We start from the raw sequence: 25,965 nt of genomic DNA on the forward strand, positions 1-25,965 counted from the left end.
CGATTGATCCAATCAATCGTAACTTTATGGAAATCCATCAGTGTCATAATTTTTTCTATAGGAAATTTGCACAATGCCCTTTGTAAACAAAGAGAATATACATGAATACACATCATCGTTAGAAAATATATTGAACAATACATGTTGACATTGCTGGCCGTCGATAGTTGCCATTGATCGGATCAATCGTAACTCTTTGTAAGACGGGGCCCTGGAATTAGAACGCACATGCAACATCATAACTGTATTACCCCTGAACAGTGAACGGGGGAAAAAGTAAAAAATTCTACTAATCACTCTCTTTAGCAGCCCCTTCAAGTCGAGCCAGCGGTGGGTTTACACGGAGGGCTCAACATAAGCAATCGAGTAACAGTAACTGTGCAACATCTAGTGCAACTCACCAAAAGCCAGCGGTTGATCTTTATGATGTCTACCTGTATTTCAGTCAAGAGACAGATCATGTTCAAAAGGTCAAAGAAATCATCCTCACAAATAAATTTACAATGTGGACTGATGCAGATGCCGATCTTGGAGATCCAAAATTAACCAGCATGGAGGATGCTGTGAAGGACTGTCGTTGTGTGGTTATCATTATTACAAAGGAGGATTGTCAGAAGGATGTCAACTGCAATATGGTGATGGGGATGGCTCATCAATTGCAGGTGGAAGGGAGGGAGTGTCCAGTGATAAGAATTCGATGCTGCGAGGAAGAATGTCTTCCTCTGAATTGTAGGACCTTTGTAAATGCACATATCAGTGACTGTAATCTGGAAAAGAGGTTAAAGGAAAAAATCTTGGCTGCTCGATCACTAGATCTCTGCTGAACTTGCAAGGCAAAGATCTGTCAAAATCAATAAATCCATCAATTAGCATACGTCCCCAGGCCTGATGGTTGATCATACAGCGAATGATTCATACCTAGATTTTTAGACTATGTAGTACCAAACATTGTCCATAGATTTTTCTAATGTATATGTCTATAAGGGTTCATATTGCAAACTGCAAGAGTTAGAAACAAAAAAAATAATTTGAAAAGACCTGTCATCTGTAATTTGTGTCATTTCATATAAATTCATTTCATATAAACTTTAGTTTTCTTCCTTTCCATAAATTTCTCTGTTTTTGCAAATATGAATTAATACAAAATCAATTTGTCATAAAGAATGTAAAGGTATACAAGTTCTCTTTATATAAGAAGGCAGAAGTCCCTGAAAGCAAAAGCATAGACATACATGTATAAAGACAAAATTTCTTGTAATGTTGATTGCGAGAGTGAATCAGCAACAGCGCAAAACATTTTGCACTTTTAGAATCAATTTTGACAACAATCTTGTCCAATAATTTTTGACAACGATTTGTACAATAATTTGAAAGTATTATAAGATTGAATAAATGTGTGAGAGGTTTCTTTTAGATATTAAAAATTATATGAAATGAATAACATGTTTCCAAGTCAAGGTTAAAGGTTATTTTAGGACAATTTGGGGGTTTTATGATCAAACAAATTATTTTCATCTGATAATGAAAAATAGTTTTCATGGGAATTTTTTTCTTCATATTTCATGAAGCCTGTTAAGAATATCAAGCATCAGCCATTATAACGTGAGTATAAATTTCAGGTAATTCGTTCAAGGACAAACATCTATTCGGGATAAAAATTTAGACTAAAAAATTGAGAATTGTCATAGTTAAATAAGTAGGCATATTATGATATACATGTTTTATAAAGTATATGTCTGTAAAAAATTTTGCTGCATACATGTGTTTATATAAATATAAAATTAGATTTGAATTTTTTTAACGCCATTTCACTATTAAATAGATTATTTTTGCCAACCAACCAGGCATCCACAACCATGACAACACTGCCCTTTCATGATCTTGGATTATTATATTATTTATTTAGAGAATGAATGAAAAGGAGAAAATGTATGATATATCAAAGTCACAAAGTTGCTCCTTCTGTATTGAATTATGTAATGCACTGAGGTGGCTGCAACTGCTAGGGGCGTTCCTGTTTATTTTTGAAAATATAGGCGAGTGCAATTTATGCATCAAAAAATGCCTAGAAAAATGCACTGTCGGTGAAACATTACAAAACAATGATGCATTTCTTTTCACGTGTTTAGCGAAAACTGAATAATCAGGACAGAATGATCTTTTATTTTATTTTTTTGTACATATTTCATCAAAAGAATAAGTCTATTGCATGTATATCTCACTACGTCTTCATTTAATTTCCACAAAGGTATATGATACTCTATTTCTACCTTGCCTGCAGCAGAAGCGAGAAATGGGCCCTGCTTCTCCAACGGCAGCATTGTCCTTAAACATTGAAATCGATTGCAAGGTTAACTTTTTGTCACCATAACTTTGAAAGTATATGGACCTGTTTCATGAAACTTGCACATAAGGATAGTCAAGTGCCACTGATAAAATTTCATGAGTTTCAGGTCACACAATCTAGCTTAAAGGTCATTGTAGAGTGAGTAAACTTTGACCATGTGGTATAAACATTGAAATCTTAACAAAGGCTATATAGTTTTGAAAGTATATATGGATCTATATTCCTGAAATTTTGTCATAATGGTATTCAAGTACCGTTGATTATCTTCCATGAGTTTCAAGACACATGAAAAGGTCAGAGGTTATTTAGAGTCAATGAACTGTGACCATGTTGTGATATTAAAATTTTAATCTTGACTAAGGTTGTGATTTTGAATTTTCAATATATTGAAAGTTAAGTCTCTATCACACCAAATTTACACATAATCGTTATTATTGGCAAATAGATAAATGAAAATCCAGGTCAGAATATTGAAGGTCAAAGGTTATTTGATGCCAACAAACTTGGTATTTATTATCAAATAAATTATTTGAAGTTGAATAGTCTCTGGACTTCGAAATAGAGGGTCGAGGGCCTGAATCTCCATTGTGCTGCACTCAACCCAGGTGAGGTAAATGAATACCTAGCAGGAATTTATTCCTTGAAATGCAGTGCACGAACAGTTGCTCTGCTAATACCAGGGTAATTAAGCTGCATAATCATGAGTGCATAGAGTCTTCTAATAAAATAAGTGTTATTTGATAAGCAAGTTTTAATTATTACTGTGACAATCTATTCATTTTTGTCATTTTCAAAGTCAGCACTGCTGCTATATTGAATCATGTTATGCAGATGAGACTGCCAGAAGTCTTCCACTTGTTTAGCTCGACCAAATCGCTTTTTATTTGTTGATAATTCTGTTTTTCTATCTTTGTAATTGTTAGCCTTATTCATTTTATACCAAATGGCCTTTACTACAATGTTATTTTTGTCTCTGCTTGTCATTGCGAAAAAATAAAGTCATTGATTTCAAAATTATTGCCAAATAAAGTACTTTGATTTGTCCTTTTTTTTGCATTCAATGTCTATATACCGTCATAATCAATATACAATCTGTGGCAGCGCCAGATGTTCAAAGGGGAAAATATTTGGGCAAGGGTGGACTAGAAAAAAAGAAGCTTTAAAGAGTGAAAATGGTCTTTCACAGCAATTACCACTTAAATATGATGCCTGTAAGAGCATATCCCCAACATATACAATTCATTTCTTTTTCTAATTGCTGGGGCCCCATCCCCCCCCCCCCCCTTGTACTGCCATTGTATAATGCAACTGATCTTCATCATATTTTTGCCATTTGCCTGAAAAAATACAGTCTACCTGAATTTCCAAAACATGTAAGTCAGTAGATATGAAGAAATTAAAATATTTATCATGCGGAATTGGAGTTTTGTCTTGATTGATCAATAAAATGAGGGAAATTTTTTTTCACTTATATTGCATAACAAATTTCTTGCAGTTATACATACATGTAATGTAAAGTATTGTATATATGAACATGTTTATATAGGAACATGTATCAGCTGAATTGGTGTACTTTTAATTTTGTCATCGTTAAATTTACCCTCATAATCTTATTGACTCCATCATGGCCAACGTAATCATAATATTCACATCACCTCCATCATAATCAACATCATCCCTACCACTGCAACTACCATCATCATCACCACTGTTGTCTTCAATTATCAACACCATTCCTATCAATAATGCAATCATTCCAATATAATTTCATAAATGCTGTAACACCATGAAATCTCTACAGGTGTATAATTATTCGGGTAATATACATTGTATATATCATATATTTATTGCAGTACTGACATTCAACATTGAATATGATAAAGATCCAATGAAACTACTAATACCATATGGGCTACACCCACACGGCCTACTCTCAATTTGGTCTAATTGTTTGTTTTACACTACACTGGGTCTAATAAAAGTCTAATTCTCATTCAGTCTAATGCCCACATGGTGTTAACTATTAGTAGAGGAACGGTTACACTTCGTAATTCCGAAACACGTAAATTGCCTATACCTCGATGTTAATCCGAACATTTGTGGCGTTATTCAGAAGGTTCGATAATCTGAAAACGAAATAAGGTTCGTTGTTCCGAAGGTACGTTAGTCCAAAAACGAAATAAGGTTCGTTAATCATTTCGTTTTTGAACCTTCGGAATTACGAAACTCATTTCGTTTTCGGATTAACAAACCTTCAGAATTACAAACCTCACTTTGTTTTCGGACTAACGAACCTTCAGAATTACGAATGTATGTGTAGAGGAACACCATGTGAGATGAGACCAAACATTGTAAGCTATGTGAGTGTAGACCTCAAATATGATGGAACTGTGATGATCTCTCAATTAAAATCAATCAAGTCTTTTATTTGGTAACAAACGCAAACAACAAGTCCACATCTGACTCAAATATTTGGTAGTCTCATTAGGTTTGACAATTTAGAACATCAATACATAATTCATTTTTATATAATATCTATGAACCATATCATTTGAACATCTATATGTACACAGTTTCAATAGTCTCTTTAACATGTATCCATATGCATGCTAATGCAATAAGACGCGTACTTCAAAAATCATCATATATGTAAAACTAGAATATTAAAGGGGGCTTTTTCTACCATATTACTGAAATATTTCTCACCACTAGACGTCACAATTTATTTCATAATACCCGACAACAGTTTTCCAACATAAACATTTTCAAAATTTGGTCGGGCAGATTGATTGAATCCAGTGTGTCACTATAGTGTTAAGGAGGATACAGCTCTGTTTATTTTTCAACATAAGATGCTCTTTCATGTCAATTCAATATATCTATTGAAAACATCTTTATATACATCTATTTCAGAGGCATAGACAATACATATTTTCATGCTGTAGCACTTTCAATGCACAAATAATTGGTTGCTTATTTTCACTACTCGTTCAAAATTCTTGGCTTTTACCAGTGGACATCCAGTTGTTTCATTACTGTATTCAATTAAACAATTCTCCTCTGCAAGTTACAATCTGAAAGCACTGAGGCAAAGAGCTATTTGGACATAAATTGCATGAAACAGATTTTGTTTTAATACCATTTGGCAATTAACAACTCATCAGAAAGAAATCAAGAGCCAGAGACAGCATGTTACATATGCATCCATCTTCAACCAATTAAAAAAAATCAAAGTTCTTGAAATACAGAGCAAGTGCAATATGCCATGGAAGGTATCTCAGAGTGATAACACTAACCATTTTAGAAACTTTGCACAGGTGCAATAGTAAGCATGTAATAGTGGGTCAAGAGTCATAGGTAAAAAATAACCACTCTTGAAACATCTCACAGTGCAATAGTAACATTAGATGGAGAGTAAAGAGTGATTAGCAAAAAATAGCCAACTAAGAAACTTCACACAGATGTAATAGTTGGCATGTAAATCTAGGGTAAAAAGTGATTAGTAAAAAATAATAACCACTTTTGAAACATTGCACAGGTGCAATAGTAACATAAGATGGAGAGTAAAGAGTGATTAGCAAAAAATAATCACTTTGCTCAAAGCACCATTTTTCCACATTCCCTTGCACTTATTACACCAAAAATGCTTTAGAAAGGCTACTATCAGAATCAGGCCGATATCATCTTAATTACAAGTTAATTGCGCATGACTTCCACCTTTAAAAAGTGAAATTAGTTATTTGAGCTATTGTCTCTTTCTACGTAGCTTATTCGTGAGCATTATTTCATTTAGTGTCAGTGGAATGTGCTTTTTGCCAATGGAATATGATAACAGACACTACGAAACAAAGACATTGGATACTTTCAAACATATTTTACCTCTCAAATATTTTTAACAGTTGAGACTAAACTGAAATAATACTTTCATGTGCATATAATTAAAATGTTTGTTTATATGTTCTATTAACACTTCCATTCAACTTAAGGTGACAACTGTTCACTATTATGAAAGGCAGAATTACTACATATCATATGACAGATACATTAATTATGCTTCAATGCCTATCATTAAGATGCAAAGAAAATAGATTAAAGACCTGTCTATCACAATCTGAGTCATTTCATGTGACACTAAGTTTTCAACTTAAATATAATTTCACATTAATGCATAAACATAACATGGTCTACTTCCTGCAGAAGGAATTTTCTCTTTTATACTAAATTGAAACATATTATTCTTACAAAATTTTTATACTATACAGTAAATAATCAGTCTTGTGGCAATAATTATGAGGAGGTTTAAGGTCTTTTTCTGTTGATTCTACCTGACCATATACTAGCATAACAATAATTCAACACGTAACATAAATACTTTTAAGTCTAAGACGCACATCATGCCGAAAATGAACACATGTAGGATACATATCCTCACAATAGCACAAATTTGCACAAAATAAATACCATAATCACAAACTATTGTATCCTGTGAAAAGTGACAAACATTTTCAGAGGATCAAGAAGGAGTGTCACATATTCTTACTGAACTATGTCCAATGTATAATCAATACCACAAATGCAGAAAAACATGATTTGAGAATGAGTTGGTTTTAATTTTATATCAAGGGAACTGTTGGATCAATAATATAATGCTGCAATACATAGGAAATTAACCCAATGTCAATTAGAAATGTGTGGTTAATGTAAAAATTCTATGGAAAATTAGGCTATTTACCAGTCAATTGATTAACACTGAATCTACAGGAACATTGTTTATCTTCATCCTCCCACATCATGTGACTTCTATGGAAATACTAGAGCACTTTGCCCAATCGATTAATGAATTCAAATGTGACAACATAGCATTATAAGACAAAAAAATAGTTTTCAAATCCATGTGCATTTCAAAGATGGCTTTTATTTAAATTTCAGTTTGATCCGATTCCTTCTGGAAATCTTTCCTTGCCGAGATTTTTTTCAAACCCATTTTACAGACCCACACACACAATGGGATATTGAGATCATTATTTGTCATACAAATATCTACTGAGGTTGGGAGAGGATTGCAGAGAATTCTAATTCTATAGAATTCTAAGAACATGCCCACCTTTTGAACAGACATCCAAACACAACGTACAATATTAGATGGGGTCGAGGGTCATAAAGGATACAAAACTAACACAATACAAAACCCACTAATACCAACAGTTAGTTATTGCCCAGCAAAAAGAGAAAGAATAAGATATACAGCAGGCTGAAAACAAGAAAGGGATAAAATAGAGATCTGATTAGCAGTGAGAGAAGGGTTAACGTCTTGAGTCTCGAGGATAATACTCTGCTAAGATGTTCTGTGGGATTCTCTTCAACATCTCCTTTGGGAAGATACGTAGAAGTTTCCAACCGATGTCCAGCGATTCAAATACGGTACGGTTCTCATAATTACCTGCAAAGGTGAAACAGAATAAGAAATATGCACAGGTTGCAGGTTCACTGACTTGGTGCTATTTATTGTTTATAGAGTAATTGATTATCAAGAACGAAATACAAAAACATGAAAAGGTAGGCATTACAGAAAATTATTTATACACTTTTGAGGCATGGTTTAGGGAATATTGTTTCTATGGGGGGGGGGTATGACTGTCCATGAGCAACCCGAGTTGTGGTCTTTATAGAGAGATGGTACATTCTACTACATCATGGAAGTCCCAAAGAATTAATATGAAAGCCTGGAAAATCTGGTTTTGGTTCTGTATTTTTAAGGGTTGGGAGTGGTTTTGTTCATACCAATTTTATTTTCATCATTACAACTAAACAAAAACAATTTAAGAGAAGGCCTTAAACAACCGAATAATTATTGCAATTATCACAAGCCTGAACTTCGAATGGTTGTGCTACCATGTTGTTGTCTTGTATTTGCATTCCCACTATTTTTATGGTTGGAATAAAATTATATAAGTCGCCTACCCTGGGTAATGAAATTCTTCTCAAATTTCTGCAGGAACTCGAGGTAGAGGAGATCGTCAGGTGTTAGAGCTTCCTCTCCTACAACGGCCTTCATGGCCTGGACGTCTTTACCAATGGCATAGTTGGCGTACTGACGGCAGAATGGGAAAGGAATATTTAACTGTTTTTAACATATATCATTTAATACCAGTGTTTTGTACAAGATGGGGAAAATGGGAAAAGAAAATGTCCTTTTCTTCAATTTCAACCCAATCACTAATTATACCATGGAAAATGGGCTAGAAAAATTCCCTTTTCGTTAATTTCAACCCAACCACCAATTATACCATCTAGTAATGCTTGCAGGTATTAACAACACTTTTGATCAAACAAGTCAACAAGGGTTCTCCACTTCATCAGTCCTCCCAATGTATACTCACATCTTCTTAACATGCCTGTCTTAAATATAGAGACAATCTTCAATGTTATTTCACATACTGGTTCATAAGATTCTATAAAAATTGCTTTTCAAAGTGTCAAAAGTTATCTTCATATCATGAAACTTGCATATAAAGACCAACCATGGGAGACAAGAAAAGCAGTCTTTATGAGCAGGGCTCCGTAACACAAAGGTTTCCGATGAATAGCAAATATGAAAGAACACTTCTCATTGGTTCCTGGTCAGTATTTCGCGACAAATGCGCGTGTAACATTGATCTTTATTGGTCAGTTCATTTAGCGATTGATCGCTAATCTTTGTGTTACGGAGCCCAGGTTGTCTTTATAGACAGGTTCTTTAGTACAGGATTCAATGGCCTGTATTCTGGAAGTTGGGTTTAACTTGAACCATGGTCTAACTCTGTGCTAAAATTATGGGAAGCCAAACATGTCAAAATTCTTTACATTGAATTCTTCTCGTATTTCCTGTGCTCTTTCCTCATTCTTAAATGGCGACGACATCTATCCTGTTTATCCTTCTCAGACAGTTAGGAATTAATTGAGAGTCAAATGAGCTGATACATTCAATCTCTTCGGTCAGAGATTTATGTCACGACTGGCTTTCCATAGTTAAACCACAGACCAGAGTTTAAATAATTTAAACCCGACATCAGAATATAGGCCAATGTCTTCATGGGCAGTTGACCCTCCTAAACATGTGGTCACTCCAGCAAATATGACTGTATAAACAATCAAATTTACAAGCATGCTGTAACGTACCAGCTGGTTTGACACATCAGCGTGATCTTTCCTCGTCATATTCTCTCCAATAGCAGACTTCATAAGACGAGACAGTGAGGGCAGCACATTAATAGGTGGATAAATCTGAAAGTGGAATGAGAACAATATACTTACATGTATGTATCAAAAGTAATTTCTAACTTCAGTATCGGTAATATTTTCATATTTTGATAAATTCCCATGTATTATGTTTTGAAAATGTCAATGTTGCATCGAAGAATTGTTGCTAATTTGAATGTTGGTAAGTGATATAAGCTTATCAAGGTGGCTTATCAATGAATTTGAAATTAAGGTTAATATTAATTTCAGTCAATAAACACATCCCTTGAATATGTAGAACAGGGCCCCTTCTTACAATGAGATAAGATGATCCAATCAATCACAACTATGGATGGCCAGCAACATCAAGATCTAAGATGGATGCCTATTCAAATTATTTTCTAGATATGTATATTAATACATTCATTGTGTTCTTGACAATAATTCAGTGTGATTTTCTTTGTTCCCAAAGTACATTGTGCAAATTTCCTGAAGAAAAAATATGATATTGATGGAATTCCGTACCCTGTTTACTGTCTAACTGCCTGTCAATGTAGATCTGTCCCTCAATGTTATTCCACTTACATCCCAAATAAAATTTAAATAATGATTTAATTCCTACTCAGGATGTCATAAATCTTAGAATTGTAAAATCAATCCTGTGAAAACACCCCCAAGTATCTCTTAGATCTGTACTTGATCATATTCTGCTTAGAATTTTAGAATTCTAAAATCAATTCTGTGAAAACACCCCATAGTGTCTACTACCTGTCTACTGTCAGACAGTCTACATAGATTTGTCCAGAGCTGCCAACCTGAACAAGAACATTTCAGTATTTATAAAGCTGAAAATCAGTATTTTGGCGAGGAAATCAGTATTTTCAAAGAAATACCATAGGACAATACATAAAACTGAAACTTGAGAAATCAGTATTTTGCATGAAACCATCAGTATTCTTCTCTTTTTTCAGTCCCAAATACAGAAATTCCGTACTACTTGGCAGCTCTGTTTGTCCCTTGATCATATCCTATTTCTCAATTACTTTAAATAACTGTTTAATTCTTATTCAGGGTCTCGTTAAAGGTCAAGTCCACCCCAGAAAAATGTTGATTCGAATCAATAAAGGAAATAAAACAAGCATAATGCTTAAAATTTGATCGAAATCGGATGTAAAATCAATTCTGTGAAAACACCCCAGTCTCTGTTACCTGTCTACTGTCTAACTGCCTGTCAACATAGATCTGTCCCTCTGTGATGTACCCTGTCAGATCAGGAATGGGATGGGTGATGTCTGGCAAAAAAAATATGACAGGAATAAAAAAGTATATTAAATGAGAATTCATCATTGGTATATTTCACTTTCAAAAACATTCTATAAGCATTCTGGATTATTTTTAAACAGCAAAATAAATAACAAGGTTTAAATGAGAATTATCCTTGGCATATCTGATTTTCAAAGGCGACAAAAAGTATATTAAGACAAACCTCTAAACTTGGAAAGTAAGTTTTAATCTTGATACGAGACTAATACCCAATACTGTGTAATTTAAACCCCCTTGGCTCTGTATAGTCACTGAAAATGCTTTGTCAACATTGTGTCTATAAATAATTATTTTCATGCTTTTCTTCCATAATTGAAATTTCTTGGTATGCCTTTAAACAAAACAATTTTGGATAAAGACAATATGATACAGGAAAAGGTACTGATTTTTTTTCATTTTAATGTGACTTGAGCCTACATGTAATTGACTAAGCCTAAATATACATGAAGTATAATTTACATTTCTGTGATACATCCGGTTAATGACAACCAGGGGAGTGTTTCACAAAGCATCTTGCCAGTGATTTTCATAGAAAAATTTGCTCTGAGCCAATCAGATTAAAGGATTTTAATAGGTTGTAACAAATAATGAATATCCCAAAATTTTTAGTTCATGAAATGCTCCCAAGATATCAAACTTGTTATGATGGAGACATTGTGTTAAAAAAGAAAATATATGAATTTTGATTTACATTTTTGTGATACATCAGGGGTGGGGTACGGTGCATATCATGTATGCGTCGGCATTAAAGTGCAGTAAGTCTTACTTGATTCTTTGTGAAACACCCCCCCTGATGTATCACAAAAATATAAATCCAATTTCATACATTTTATAAGGAAACCAGATTTTCATTTTCAAATTTGCTCGTAGCCAATCAGATGCAAGGATTTCACTAGCTTATAACATACCATCATTAGGCATAGTAAGAATGGGAATCTGAGTGATGGATCCATTGCGACCTTCGACCCGACCTGCCCTCTCGTAGATGGTTGCCAAGTCAGTGTACATGTAACCAGGGAAACCACGGCGACCCGGGACCTCTTCACGAGCAGCAGACACCTAGAGTTAAATCAACAAAGATCATTCATGCTTTGATGAGATCAAAATTCCAAACTGGGGTGTTAAACAAAATAATACACTTAATAATAGTCATGTTTTCTACAGGAATTAGTACACATTTTTTTTAGAACTGAAGGCATATACATGTAGGGCCCTAGAATGACAACCAAATAGATGTCAAGCTTACCTCTCTCAAAGCTTCTGCATATGAGCTCATATCAGTGAGGATAACAAGAACGTGCTTCTCACACTGGTAGGCCAGGAATTCGGCAGCAGTCAGGGCTAGACGAGGGGTGATGATACGCTCAATCCTGATTTAAAAAAAATCAAATTCAGTCAACATACTGACATGCTCTGGTAGTCCTTATTCATTGTATTCTTTATCTATATAAAAAGGTACAACTGCAAAAAGTAATTGATTAAACTGTTATTCCTTTTCATGGCTACATGTAACTCAAGGCAGTTTTATACATCTGTAACTGTCCACCCAGGTGAACTATATGGGTGCTTGGAAATTTCTTGAATGCTCCATTCCCTTACTGCGATAGCCATGCTAAAGCCTGGGTAGTAATTACTATTATCATTATCATCATCATCATCAATCATTGTCATCATCATCAATCATTGTCATCATCATCATTTATCATCATCATCATCGTCAACATCATTGTCATCATCGTCATTGTCATTATCATCGTCATTATCGTCAATCATAGTCATCATCATCATCATTATAATGGTAACGATTACCATTATCATCATCATCATATTTATTATATCATTATGATACTTACGTAGGATCATTTGCCAGGTTTAGGAAAAGACACACATTGTCCATAGAACCATTCTCTTCAAAGTCTTGTTTGAAGAACCTGGCAGCTTCCATATTCACCTGAAATAAAAATTGAAAAATAAATGATAAGAGTAATAATAAGAATATAAGAATTAGAATAGTGTTTTTTTCGTGGATGTACATTGCATTAAATTTTACTTTGGTCTGGATAACAGCTAAAATACAAAAAATATGAATGTTGTCACATAAAGCCACTTCTCAAGTCTTTTTGAGTGGAAAATTTCAGAAAATAATCTTTATTTCAAGCTTCCTGATATCAACTCATATATACATGTACATATAAATTAAATAAATATTCAAATAGCCTTTTCAAAAAAAAAAATTCCAAATGTGAAATTCAATTATCACAAAATATCAGACAAAACAAGTTTTTAAATACTACACTTTTGCCAGATTGGAATATATCCAATGGGAGAACTTACACCCATAGCAGCAAAGATGATGGCAAAATTATCTTCATGTCCGTCCAAGACACCCTTGTCCGGGAGTTTGACCAGACCAGCTTGACGACAGATCTGGGCAGCAATCTACATGGCGAGAGATAACAGGGTTAATGCATTGAAATAAAGGAAATTAAATTTTGGAATGATCAACATGAATCTTCTGGTTGAATTACAAATTGGACGAATCCATCTCCATCCTACTCTCATTCGGCCTAATCCTTTAGGCTGTAGTCACATTGGCAAGACCAACTCAAGGGTACCATCACACAAAGGTTAGCGATTAATCACTAAATGAAATCACCAATCAAGATCCTCATTGTATGCGCATATGAACCGACTATGAACCAATCAGAATTGTTCTTTGAAATTAGCGATTACTCGCTAACCTTTGTGTTACGGTGCCCTGAACGACCAAATTTTTCTACTATTTAACTTTCAATGCCATACCATCAATCAGTATGGAGTCAATTCTATTGGTATGACTGCGAAAGTCATTCATTTATACCTGTATGTCCAACATCGTCCATGAGTTAGACCACAGAAAGTTAGCCTGAAAAGCAGCGTAGGCAATTACCCTGGGCTATGGGTGAGTTTGCCACTATTGCAGCCAATATGGCCCCTCAATATTCTCAAAAGCTTACTCTTTGGGGCAAGAACTTTCTTCAACACAAAAATAATTTTGTGTTGAGTAATGAATTGGACAGATAAAACATGCTTTTAAGTTTCTGCTCCAGAATGCCTCCCTCACTCAGGGGATAATTATATGGTATTGTACGGCTCATAATGGGATACCAGATAATGATCTTTAATATATTGTAAATAAAGCACTATTAAAATTCCATGAAATAAAGCCCCAGTAATGTCCTTGAGCACATAACGTCACTTATCACACACAGGAATAATAGGAGCCCACTTCATAAAATAAACTTGATCATAGAAAAGCGACTTAATGTTCTGCAGCTCTTTATGGCTTAAATTGCCCAGTGCATCGCATTGCTTACTTCACGCAATTTATATTTCATGCATTTGCACATTCACAGAGACCAGGCAATACATACTGTAGAGCAATTTTTTTTGTACAAAAGCCAGTAGGGAATCAATCAGAATTTAGCGCACTGCACAAAATGCTCTCATATTGTAGAGACAAATCATATGAATATCTTTAATGCACAGCTGAAAATACCCTAATTGTAATAATATTCATTTATTGGTGGTGGCAGTGACTTTTTTTCCTGATTGCTAATAAAGCATGAATGCTTGTAAGCGAGCAACCAGAGGATCAAAGGCTCAAGGTCCTCTATGAGGGACTGGGGGTGGGTGTTTCGAAAGATTTCAGTAGGAGTCGCACTTAAATGCCTTGTTGCGTACTTTACAAAAGGAATGACTGCATTGGTAAGATCATGCCAAGAGGACGTGCACTACTGCATCATACTGTGAAACAAACAACAGGTTATGAGGATAAATGCCTTTAGCAGAGGGAACCAAGGGGCATTACTCACTTCGTTATGAGGGAGACCAGCAGCAGAAAAGATAGGGATCTTCTGTCCTCTAGCGATGCTGTTCATCACATCAATAGCTGAGATACCCGTTTGGATCATCTCTTCGGGGTAGATACGAGATTGTGGATTGATGGGTTGACCTGCAATGCACACCAATGATGATAATAAAAATCTCCTTCTTTATTAGGGAAAGGGTAAAATTTAGAGACCCCAATTTTTGTTTTCTAAATTGCTAATTCTGTGTTCTTTGGTGTTCTACATACCACATTCCATGTTCTTTGGATACATGTAGAAAAGGAAATGATAAAGCAAATGTAAATGGTGAAAATCTTACAAAAATGTAAGTTTCCATGCTGATACAGCTTGGCAAACATATGCCCAACAATGCAAATAGTTAAGATGGTCAGATTTTTATAGAGCACAATTTTTATCAGATGTTTCCATTAAAATCATGACCCCAAATCCTGAAATTTCTAGTGTGAAAATTACAGTGTAGTCGGATCCAAAAATTTATATGTGCAGTGCACGTGACTCAAAGCAAAAGAGTTAATTCTGAAGATAATTCGGCATGCAATAATGCTTGTAATAGTTTGCTTAAGTCTATGTGCAACAGGCCTATTATGTCAAAAGGAAACTTAGATATATAGCATATGGTTCACGAGCTTTCTCTGCCTCAGCACCTTCTCTCTGGAATAATTTGCAGTTGAATTTAAGAATTATACCATCACTGGAGATCTTCAAATCTAAACTGAAGTCTTATCTTTTCTAGCAGTTATTAGTTATTGGCACTTTGACACTCATCCAAACTTTCTCACTCTTTCTTTTCTTGTGCGCCTCGGAATATAATATTTCTAGATAGATGGCACTACATGAATGCCTATTATTATTATAAAGTGGATAAAGTGTGCTTTAATAGTTGCACTTAGCCAGAATCCTCCCCAGGGAGTGGGCAATGTTTATCAATTACAAATGAAAAGCAACTTCCTTACCTTGGATATCCAAAAAGTCTTCTGCTAGTACAGAAGGCCCTTTGTCAATGGCTTTGCCAGATCCATTGAATACTCTTCCTGTTCGGACAAAAACATTAGGTCAAAAGTATTATTCTTACAATTTTTTATATCATCAATTGAAAGAAAAGAATAATGCATTACAGTTATTCACCATTAAACCTAGCTAGCCTGAGCTATTTTGAAACTGCATAGCCCAGAGGGTGATCATTTTTTATCACTCGATCACAAAGAACAAGATGCCAAATTCAAAAGGCTGAAAAAATATCTTACTGAAATTCCAATGGCTGAAAACACATCAAATGACTGCATTTAGATGATCTTTACATTTAATTCACATTACTCACTTTAACCAAAGCTTTATGCAGATTCAGATGAGAAGACAGTCTTACCTAACATGTCTTCTGAGACAGGCATCCTTAGGATATCTCCTGTGAATTCACATGTTGTGTTCTTAGCATCGATACCCGATGTACCCTCAAAAACCTGGTACGACAATTAAATAAAAACAAATAGATTAATATGGTAATTTGAAAGGTGTTTCACAAACATTGTCCAACATCATCTAATGTCTCATTTCATACCTGGCTAGGCCATTATAGAACATTTTTACCTTTCATATTTATCTCAGTGTTTTCTTTCAAACTCATTCACGTTTAGGGGGAACCCATCCATATTGTTAATAGCAAAAAACATGCACCTGAACTATTTTCAAAAGGTCCAGTACATGCTTCAACTGCACAGCATAGAGCAGGATAATCTGATTTATGTTATTTTGACAATATGTCATACTTACATTTCCAGGAAAATTTATTATCAAAAATATCAGGCAACAAAATAATCAACCAACTAGCACCAATTGAATATTATATGAAGTTTAATTTCAATGTTCTTCAAATTCATTTTGTAAATGGGAATTAACAGAGAAAACACTCCTTTGCAACTGTGTATTTTGTCTCCCAGACACACAAATTTGAACACAACAAAAAGAATTAAGAATTGGGAAGAAGAAAACTGGAGCTTCTTAGCTTCATTGTAGTCTGCAAACTATTTTCCAAGACTATTTTAGGATTGTCCCTTGACCTTTGACCTCTTACCTGTACTACAGCTGTTGACCCACTGACTTCCAGCACCTGACCACTCCTCTTTGACCCATCATTAAGGGTCAGTGTGACAATCTCAGCATACTTGGGGAACTGTAGCAAAAGAATGGACAGTTTAATTTTTAATTATTAAATAAACATCTTGAGTCAAATTATCAAGGTTGTGGAAGTGTACATGTAACTCAATTATCGATAACATTGGATTCACAGAACCAAGCTGATACATTAATTCTGCCATTCAAGAAACATTAATCCTGTATCACCTGGTCCGTTGGATAGGAATAAAATTGTTAGTCCTGTTGTTGCTTACTTATACCCTTCATTCTCTAAATGTACCCATTTACCTCACCTGGGTTGAGTGCAGCACAATGTGGGCAAATTTTTTGCTGCAGGAAAAGACGCCATGGCTGGGAATCGAACCCACGTCCCTAAGATTGAAAGACGAGTCTTAACCACTAGACCATGACATGCCTGATAGCGTAAGTATTGTACCAGTTCGGTATACAGTCTATCAGGGTGTCACAAGAAGCTTGCAATTGATCGCAAGTCAATTTTAGATCCCAAAATATCAATTGAAAGTCCTTTTTTTATTGCAAAATCATACTTAATTGATGGTAGGCTTCTTGCATCAACAAGTATGGATTCCTTTCCTTCAGTAATTTGATTTTTCTTTCACTTATAAATTTACAATTGATGGCAAACATACTTTACTCAAACTATACTTTCAATTGAATACCAGCCCTGATGATGTACATACCTTCACATTGTCCAAAATGACCAATGGTCCATTGACTCCACATACGGTTCTGTATGCTAATGTGGAAAAAGTCAGAGAAAATTGGGAAATTACATACCAGTATACTTCTTGCAAGTTCTAACGATCATAGATTGTAATGAAAAAAATTGGACTGTCAAGATGTCTGCTTGCTTGCAGACATTAATCAATTAATCTTGGTCTTGTATGGCGCTATTTTTTTTTTTCATTATGCCTCAAAATGATTAATATTTATCAATTAATTAATCAAAGATTAAGAAATTATTAGGATTCTTTACATTTAATATGTGTAATTATAAATACCAAACACAAATTAAGATAATAATAAAAATCTGCTTTTAATAGTGCTTAATACATTGAAACGTCTCTAAGCACTTTACAGATATATTAAAATTCACCCGGTCATCGGATCCTGGTATAACCGCATACAACGTATGCTCTTCTCCACTCCCTGGGGATCATTCCAACAAGAGTTCAAAGACTCAATTGCTAGGCATACTACATACATGTAGGCTTTCACATCCTAGCGGGTACCCTGGATGAAGAGTGGCAAATTGTCAAAGGACGATAGGCCGTGGTGGGATTTGAACATGAGACCTTCTTTACTACAAAGTGAGAGTCTTGATTATCATAGTGAGGAATAAAATGTCAAAGCAATCATGGAAGAAAGAGAGCAGGTTGCAAATAGTATGATTGATAATAAGAAGATCACTAGATATACATGCATTTTACCTTAAAATACTAAGACTAAAATAACAATTTGCCACTCTACATCAATGTAAACAAAAAAAATGTACACAAGGGGAGAGTCAATTAACTTTCAGTTTGTAAGTATTTTAAAACAAAAGCATAGATGGATAATTTCAATGAAGATAATTATATGAAATTTGAAACAAACAACAAATAAACATGGATGATGCCAGATTGGGAGTCAATTCTAGAGTTGAGACAGGAAGCATGTAGGATGTTACTTCATGCTCCTGATTTGACTATCTCCTATCTCACTTCCTTTGATGATCAGGGGGGGTTCACATAAGGTCGATTCCAGCGTAACGGACATGACGTTCAGACAAATTTTTGTAATTCAAATGTTTATACAGTAGAACTAGCAGTCTTTTGATAATTGTTACTGAGCTTATCAGACACATTTAAGTATCAGTTATATACACATAAAATTTCAAATCGTTTCATTGAACAGTTGCGGAGAAATTGCACTCTTTGTGAGCGTAACGGACATGACACGAAATGGACGAAGCATTTTTACCTCCTATTGCTTATCAAAATTCCTGTGAATTCTTAGATTGCGTGTACCTGACATTGGTGTTAATTTAACCTTAAGATCATGCTCTATCCATAAAATGGTGTTTAACAACAGTTTTGCAGTGCATTCTGTATTCCTAGCTCAAAATGTAGCGTAACGGACATGACACACGAAGCGTAACGGACATGACAGTTTTGTCCACTTTTTGTAAGCGAATATAATTATTTTATTACAAGATATGGTACAAGTCTAATTGTTTACATGTTAAGGCTAGAGGTTAGAGACACATATCATAACTGGTAATCTGTAATATCTCCTATTATTTTGCAATTTGAGAGGGGGTCTTTTTGTACAATATTTATAAAACAAAAAATATTTAGAAAAAATTATTTTACACCGGTTAACAACAGTTAATGAGTATTTTCCAGTTTCTACCATCCACCACACCTAATTAAAGGAGAAAAAGTTGATAGAAAAAATTATTTTTATTCATGCCCTAATATTTGATAATATACTAGCGTAACGGACATGACACCCTTACGAAGTGAACTTCATCAGCACTTCTTAGTTTGAAAATGAAAGAAATATCAATAATGAATGTAATTATGTAACAGCAAAGTACCTTTACTAACACTCTAATGAAAAATATGTAGATATTATTAGCAGGTATCATTAAATTAATAGCTATAGCCTAAGTGATAATTTTATATTGAATACAACGTTTATCGTACCACTACGATCGACACACTGAGAAGACCAAATCTCATTTTTTGTGAGAAGAAAACAAAATTTACCAGACCTGTATAAATCCAATAAGAACATATTATGGAATGTATTGTATGATAAAGAACATGTACTAGTATTAATGTCAGTTTTAAGATTACAAAAAATGGTATTAAAATTTAATAGCAGTACCTGGAAACCGGTCTTTCATTATCGATTATGTATGAGTTTAAAGGTAATCGGAATGCTTGTAAATAGCTTCTGAGATTTTTTTTTCATTCAAAATAACTATCATCCTGAGTATAATCATCCTTTCATCAAATCTTGGATGTTCTAAATCTTACAATCTTGCTTGCTGACAAATGTGGCTGTATCTAATTTCGTTGTATTGTCCGCGCTGCTTGTGTACAATTGAAGATACATCACTCAAATCGTGATTATGGCTGACCAAAATACTATGATGACATAATTTATTGATCGCGCCACATTCTTTCCCTTTGCTTTGTGATACTGCAAAGAAGTGCCACTGTAGATTCATGGATTCATAGAGCTACATGTACATCATGAAACACAGATATCCGAATACAAACTTGCTTTTAAATGTGATCCCATGCCATCACTGAAGAAGTACGTGTAGAGGTTGGTGAAAGTCAGATACTTTGAAGTAATATCATCAATGATCATTAATCACAGTTGGAGTTTTATCATGCTCCAAACTGTCAGTGCAAGAACCTAAGATAATCAAATGTTTGTTTAAACACGAGTGATGCAGATTGTGATCTGAGTATGTTGCCAGATCTAGCTGCATCTTATCCTAATATTATGTAACATACCATTAATTCTCAGAAAAATCTACCAGAACAAGAGCTGAACTTTCATCATTCACCAACTTCTAAAAATAGCTTGAATGACATGCAGATTCTAGGAAATATTACATTCAGCTATCCTCAAACAATTGAGACTAACCTCAGTCTGTGACACTGAGCCTAATATTTTGTTTTTGTAAATGCTGCCATTTGCCATATATAAGGCGTCATGTCCGTTACGCGAATTGTCATGTCCGTTACGCCATTTTTATGAAAATGAGAAGTGGTAAGGAAAAATGATTGCTACACATGGTAGGGGGTTTAATTCTAACATAGAATCTGAATCTGCAGTACCTTTAGACAAATTTCCTGTAAGCTGTGAAAACTTTAAGTGAAAAACGTAACGGACATGACACTGATAATGGTAAAGAAATCACACAAATCTGAAGACAGATTTCTGTAAAATTGATGAATGGCATAAAATTTAAAGATTATTTTCTGTTGATTTAAACATTAATCAACTATTCAAAAGTTAAAAGAGACCTCTGGGACCTTGTTTGCTTTTAGTAGAGACAGGAAAGATGAATTGTTCAAAAATAGCCACATTTTTCAAATTTTGCAATATACTATTCTATTTTTTTGATGATGGAAAAAACTACAAAATTTTATCAATATTGCGATTTTTCTATTGGAAATTGAGACTTTATAGATTACTTTTTAAGAAAATTTGACTGCTTGAGTGAAATCTGAAACTTCATTTTTTCTCTAAAGTGAACATTTTCCATGGAATTGCCCATAAGGTTTCAGTGTGACTAAAAACCACACGTTACATTGCATAAAGCGCATCATCACATCAGTTGGATGATACTTAAAGGATATTAGTGTTGCTGTGTTTTAAATTAACAGCAAGGGAGGCAGGGGCAGTTGTCTGCCCCTCCCCCCCCCCCCCACCGAAATTGTGAAAATTTACTTATTTTCTGAAAATTTTCACAAAATTCACAGAATTTGTGCACAAAATCCACAGAATTTGTGCACAAAATCCTTCAATCACACTTGAGAAAACACAAATGCTCCCCAATGACAAGTTAGTCACTTCACTGCCTTGCTTTTGAGTTTCTTAAAAAAAATCTTACTCGTCTCTCCCCCCCCCCCCCCCCCCCCCCCCGGAAAATATATATTTTTGCCTTAAGGTCAAGAATAAGATTATGCATTAACTACCACGTGTGGTTTGCCATGGAAGCATGACTTTTAGTCAGACTTAACTATTTGTGAAACACCCCCTCACCAGGTGTTCAAAGTCCTACCAGCATAATTAACAAACAGAGCTCAATCATCATCAAAACATTAAATCAATCATCTTGTAGACATGATCCATGTATGTGAATGAAAGGTCAAAACTCAATCTGAGATGAGCTTATTTGTTCAGATAAGGGATGACAATTGGCAAACTATCCCAAAAGGAGGCAATTTAAGTACAAACACATGCAGCGTAATATCATTTTCTGAATGGAGTGGAATCCCCTCATTTACAATGTTTTGTTCAAGGATAGAAAATTAAATCTCTCTTCTTGGGCATCTAATCAAGGGTCAAAATGACCAGAATTTTGCTGATTTATTTGAATTTGTCTTGAGTCTTGTTCTTTATTTATTTACCAATATACTGATCATTTTCCCTTTTCGTACTACCGTAATACATGTACACATATTAATGTAAAGTGTTTACAGTTATGTATTATTCACTCTATGGTGCCATTTGGTCTGAATGAATTAATAAATAAATAAAATTGAATCCAACATTATTTATTAGTTTATGATTGACAAATACAGTGGAGCACAAAATTAAGTAAACACCACCAGGAGATGAACATAAAGAACATGAATTCTGAAGTCAGGTGATAAAATATATTCAATTAAGTTTGATTCTCTGAGCTTTCAGAACATTGTAGAGTTATTTAAGCCTGAATTTAACAGGGGCCGTAGAATTTTTTTTAAAGTGGGAGGGGGCCAAGCAAAAAGTGGGGGGTTAACCATGCAAAAAATCACAATCAGGGGCCCGTAACACAAAACTTAGCAATGATCATAGAACATTTTTCTATGATTGATTCCATTGACTACAGTGTACAGTCAATCATCTAATGGGTCCTGAAGGGAAGGGTGACTTCCATGCATGTGATGCACCAACTTACATTCTATGGCACTGTAGTGTGCATACAACATAGAACAAGATCGCCCCTTCCAAAAAATACTCTAAATCAAACCTGGGGCACTCAGTATTAAATGCATAGTGGGTATGTGCCGCGGAGGGGACCACCATTTTTACACTCAAATTTCCGTTCCAAGGCATAGCAATTTTGACTTACTGAGAAAAAGCCGCTCCAAAGCATAGCATTTTCTTCTTTAATATCGAGAAAAAAAAAGAAAGAAATCCGCTCCAAAGCTTTGCACATTTTTAGTTACGCCGTTCCGGCTGCATTAGTCTGCTACAATGATCCTCAATTTTGATGAAAAGCAACCGCAAAGTGCTGTCTGACCATCACCTCTGCGCTAGCGCACCCATGCCGCCGGGCTAGCTGCACGCACGTTCCATAGGGATGCATACGCACTCACACGCAGGCGACCCGTTCCAAGGACCCCCGATTTCACAAACATTTGTAGTTCCGAAGCTCATTCCGGATAGTCTAAAAGCTTCGGTCTCTGTTAGTTTGGTTGTTCAGCTGAACTCCGTTGGCTTCACTCACCAAATACAGAGACTGAAGTTCTAGTGCGATCTGTACAGGGGACTCAATGGCCATATGTTTATGTACTAATTTCGGATAAAACAGGGAAGTGAAGGTGCGCAACAGCCTTTGTTCCTTTTAACTTGATTTTTCCCCGCTTTTTGGCAATTTATGCCAAGATGGAATATTAATTTGCATTTTGGTCGCATTAATTTTTAATTAAAAGTTTGATGCATTAAAGACAAAAATTTAAGAGCCCGACAGGGGGATTTTGCATTGTAAGTCCCCTAATGGTGGCTGCACAAATAGGGAGCGAGCCGTCTGTGTCCGAGGAGAAATTTAAAACTCGAAACAGACGGCTGCCAGCTGTCTAGTTCTGAGGACCCTCCTATTTGCAATAAACCTGCTCCAAGGCCCCCATTTTTTGTCTCGCCCGCGGCATGTGCCACATATCTAACTTAAAGTCTTAATACTAATTTTTCCTCACCATTCAATAAATTTAATTTAGCTTAGGCCTATCTCCTCACAGTCACAATATGAAAAGTAAAATGGTTCGATCATTTTTCCTAGTTTATTTTTTTTAAAGTGAGGTTGAAATGAAAAACAGTCAATTTTATATTATCAATTTTTTATCAGGAGCTCCAGTCCAGACACAGTCTCACATTCACAAGCACATTACACTTTTCACTAACAATAACACTTAACAGTAACAAGACACACATCACCGCCGGCTGCAGCTGCCCCGCCTACACTTCCCCGTGTACTTTAGGAGCAATTCGATGGTAATCAGCTGCAGCTAGTCACAAAAACTACTTGCAATTTCGCAAGAGAAATTTACTTACTTAATCTGGGCTGTGTGATATAATCTCTTGTTACAGCTGCCGTATGCTCTTTGGCTGCTTCCATCTGACCTCTCTGCATTCCATACGACATCTTGACTTCTGGAAAAATGTAAAATTTGTGTCGATTTTCAGAGCGGAATAATCATTGGATGTGGATCAGTCAGCTCTCACGTGATATTTCATGCTGCCCTCTCTCGCCCTAATTATTACACGAATTAACTCGAGAAGTCGAGATTCCGAAGGCATACTAGTATGTTTTTTTATTACAGTATTTCATTTCATTTATTGGGGCCATGGGGGTAGTTGTCTTTTTTTATCCTTGCTTCTTATCGAGTCATATCAATTACACTGACGCAAACCCGGATGGGCCAGTTGTGGGGGCATTGGGTGCTTTGTTTACATTCGCGATACATATAGGCCTATTCATTAATCCTTATAGTTTCAACCTGCTTAATTCTCTTGTCATTCTTTCTATTTCAGATGTGTTCATTGGGCTCATTCTCACTCTTTTGTTCAACGTCCTTATAATGTGTATTGTAACTTATTTATGACTTATACCTGTTCATTAATATATGCATGTATTATAGTGCCAGCGAAGGGGAGTTTGTCCTGCCACTGCATGGTAAAAGACCTGGGTGAATTGTACCTTCTCTGTTTGATTATGCATGAATCATGTTTCTGTACTTTATTTTTATCATTGGTTATTGTTATGATCTGAGTTCAAGTGTGGCAAAGAAGCGATTTCGATAAAGTCGCGCATTACCAGACACCTTTGATTTTGTTCCAATTATTCCTGTCTCCATGCATGCAGAGCTTGTTCTCCGTTTTTTAGGTTCTGTTATTTATTTCCCCCATCATTCAGCTCAAATTAATAACTTGTTTATTTTTACACACCAAACAACAGTTTTTGTCTCACCTGCGAAGCAGAGTGAGACTATAGGCGCCGCTTTTCCGACGGCGGCGGCGACGGCGGCGGCGGCGGCGGCGTCAACATCAAATCTTAACCTGAGGTTAAGTTTTGGAAATGACATCATAACTTAGAAAGTATATGGACCTAGTTCATGAAACTTGGCCATAAGGTTAATCAAGTATTACTGAACATCCTATTAAAGTTTCATGTCACATGACCAAGGTCAAAGGTCATTTAGGGTCAATGAACTTAGACCATGTTGGAGGAATCAACATCGAAATCTTAACCTGAGGTTAAGTTTTTGAAATGTCATCATAACTTAGAAAATATATGGACCTAGTTCATGAAACTTACACATAAGGTTAATCAAGTATCACTGAACATCCTGCATGAGTTTCACGTCACATGACCAAGGTCAAAGGTCATTTAGGGTCAATGAACTTTGGCCGAATTGGGGATATCTGTTGAATTCCCATCATAACTTTAAAAGTTTATGGATCTGATTCATGAAACTTGGACATAATAGTAATCAAGCATCACTGAAAATTTTGTGCAAGTTTCAGGTCTCATGATTAAGGTCAAAGGTCATTTAGGGTCAATGAACTTTGGCCGAATCGGGGGTATCTGTTGAATTACCATCATAACTTTGAAAGTTTATTAGTCTTGTTCACTAAACTTGGACATATGAGTAATCAAATATCACTGAACATCCTGTGCGCGTTTCAGGTCACATGACCAAGGTCAAAGGTCAATGAAATTTGGCCGAATTGGGTGTATCTGTTGAATTACCATCAAAACTTTGAAAGTTTATGGATCTGATTCATGAAACTTGTACATAAGAGTAATCAAGTATCACTGAACATCCTGTGCGAGTTTCAGGTCACATGATCAAGGTCAAAGGTCATGTAAGGTCAATGGACTTTGGCCATGTTGAGGTTTTTTGTTGAATAACCATCATATCTCTGTAAGTTTATTGGTCTCGTTCATAAAAAGTGGACATAAGAGTAACCATGTATCACTGAAAATCTTGTGCGAGTTAGAGTAGTATTCAAAGTCAGCACTGCTGCTATATTGAACCG

General features: G+C 35.2%; 1 protein-coding gene across 1 annotated transcript; it reads right to left on the minus strand.

The window, feature by feature from the left end:
* Positions 1–4,155: 4,155 nt before the first annotated feature.
* Positions 4,156–24,178, minus strand: LOC121424750 (V-type proton ATPase subunit B). Its single transcript, XM_041620515.1, has 14 exons — positions 23,977–24,178; positions 17,610–17,665; positions 16,847–16,945; positions 16,142–16,235; positions 15,732–15,809; positions 14,743–14,882; positions 13,223–13,327; positions 12,742–12,839; positions 12,135–12,258; positions 11,797–11,947; positions 10,775–10,857; positions 9,506–9,610; positions 8,309–8,438; positions 4,156–7,787 (listed from the first exon to the last, which is right to left on the minus strand). The coding sequence occupies exons 1-14, from the start codon at positions 24,065–24,067 to the stop codon at positions 7,651–7,653; spliced, it is 1,491 nt and encodes a 496-aa protein (XP_041476449.1). The 5' UTR covers positions 24,068–24,178; the 3' UTR covers positions 4,156–7,650.
* Positions 24,179–25,965: the final 1,787 nt, after the last annotated feature.

Source organism: Lytechinus variegatus, chromosome 12 (genome assembly GCF_018143015.1).
Source record: "Lytechinus variegatus isolate NC3 chromosome 12, Lvar_3.0, whole genome shotgun sequence".
NCBI classification, from domain to species: domain Eukaryota; kingdom Metazoa; phylum Echinodermata; class Echinoidea; order Temnopleuroida; family Toxopneustidae; genus Lytechinus; species Lytechinus variegatus.

Bases quoted from the DNA above. Each gene is read 5' to 3' on its own strand.
- LOC121424750 (XM_041620515.1), bottom strand. From the start codon at position 24,067: ATGTCGTATGGAATGCAGAGAGGTCAGATGGAAGCAGCCAAAGAGCAT. The intron at 16,236-16,846 runs GTAAGAGGTCAA...TTGTCGTACCAG, and splicing joins GGTCAACAGCTGTAGTACAG to GTTTTTGAGGGTACATCGGG. The intron at 10,858-11,796 runs GTATGTTATAAG...TTTTTTTGCCAG, and splicing joins TCTTACTATGCCTAATGATG to ACATCACCCATCCCATTCCT.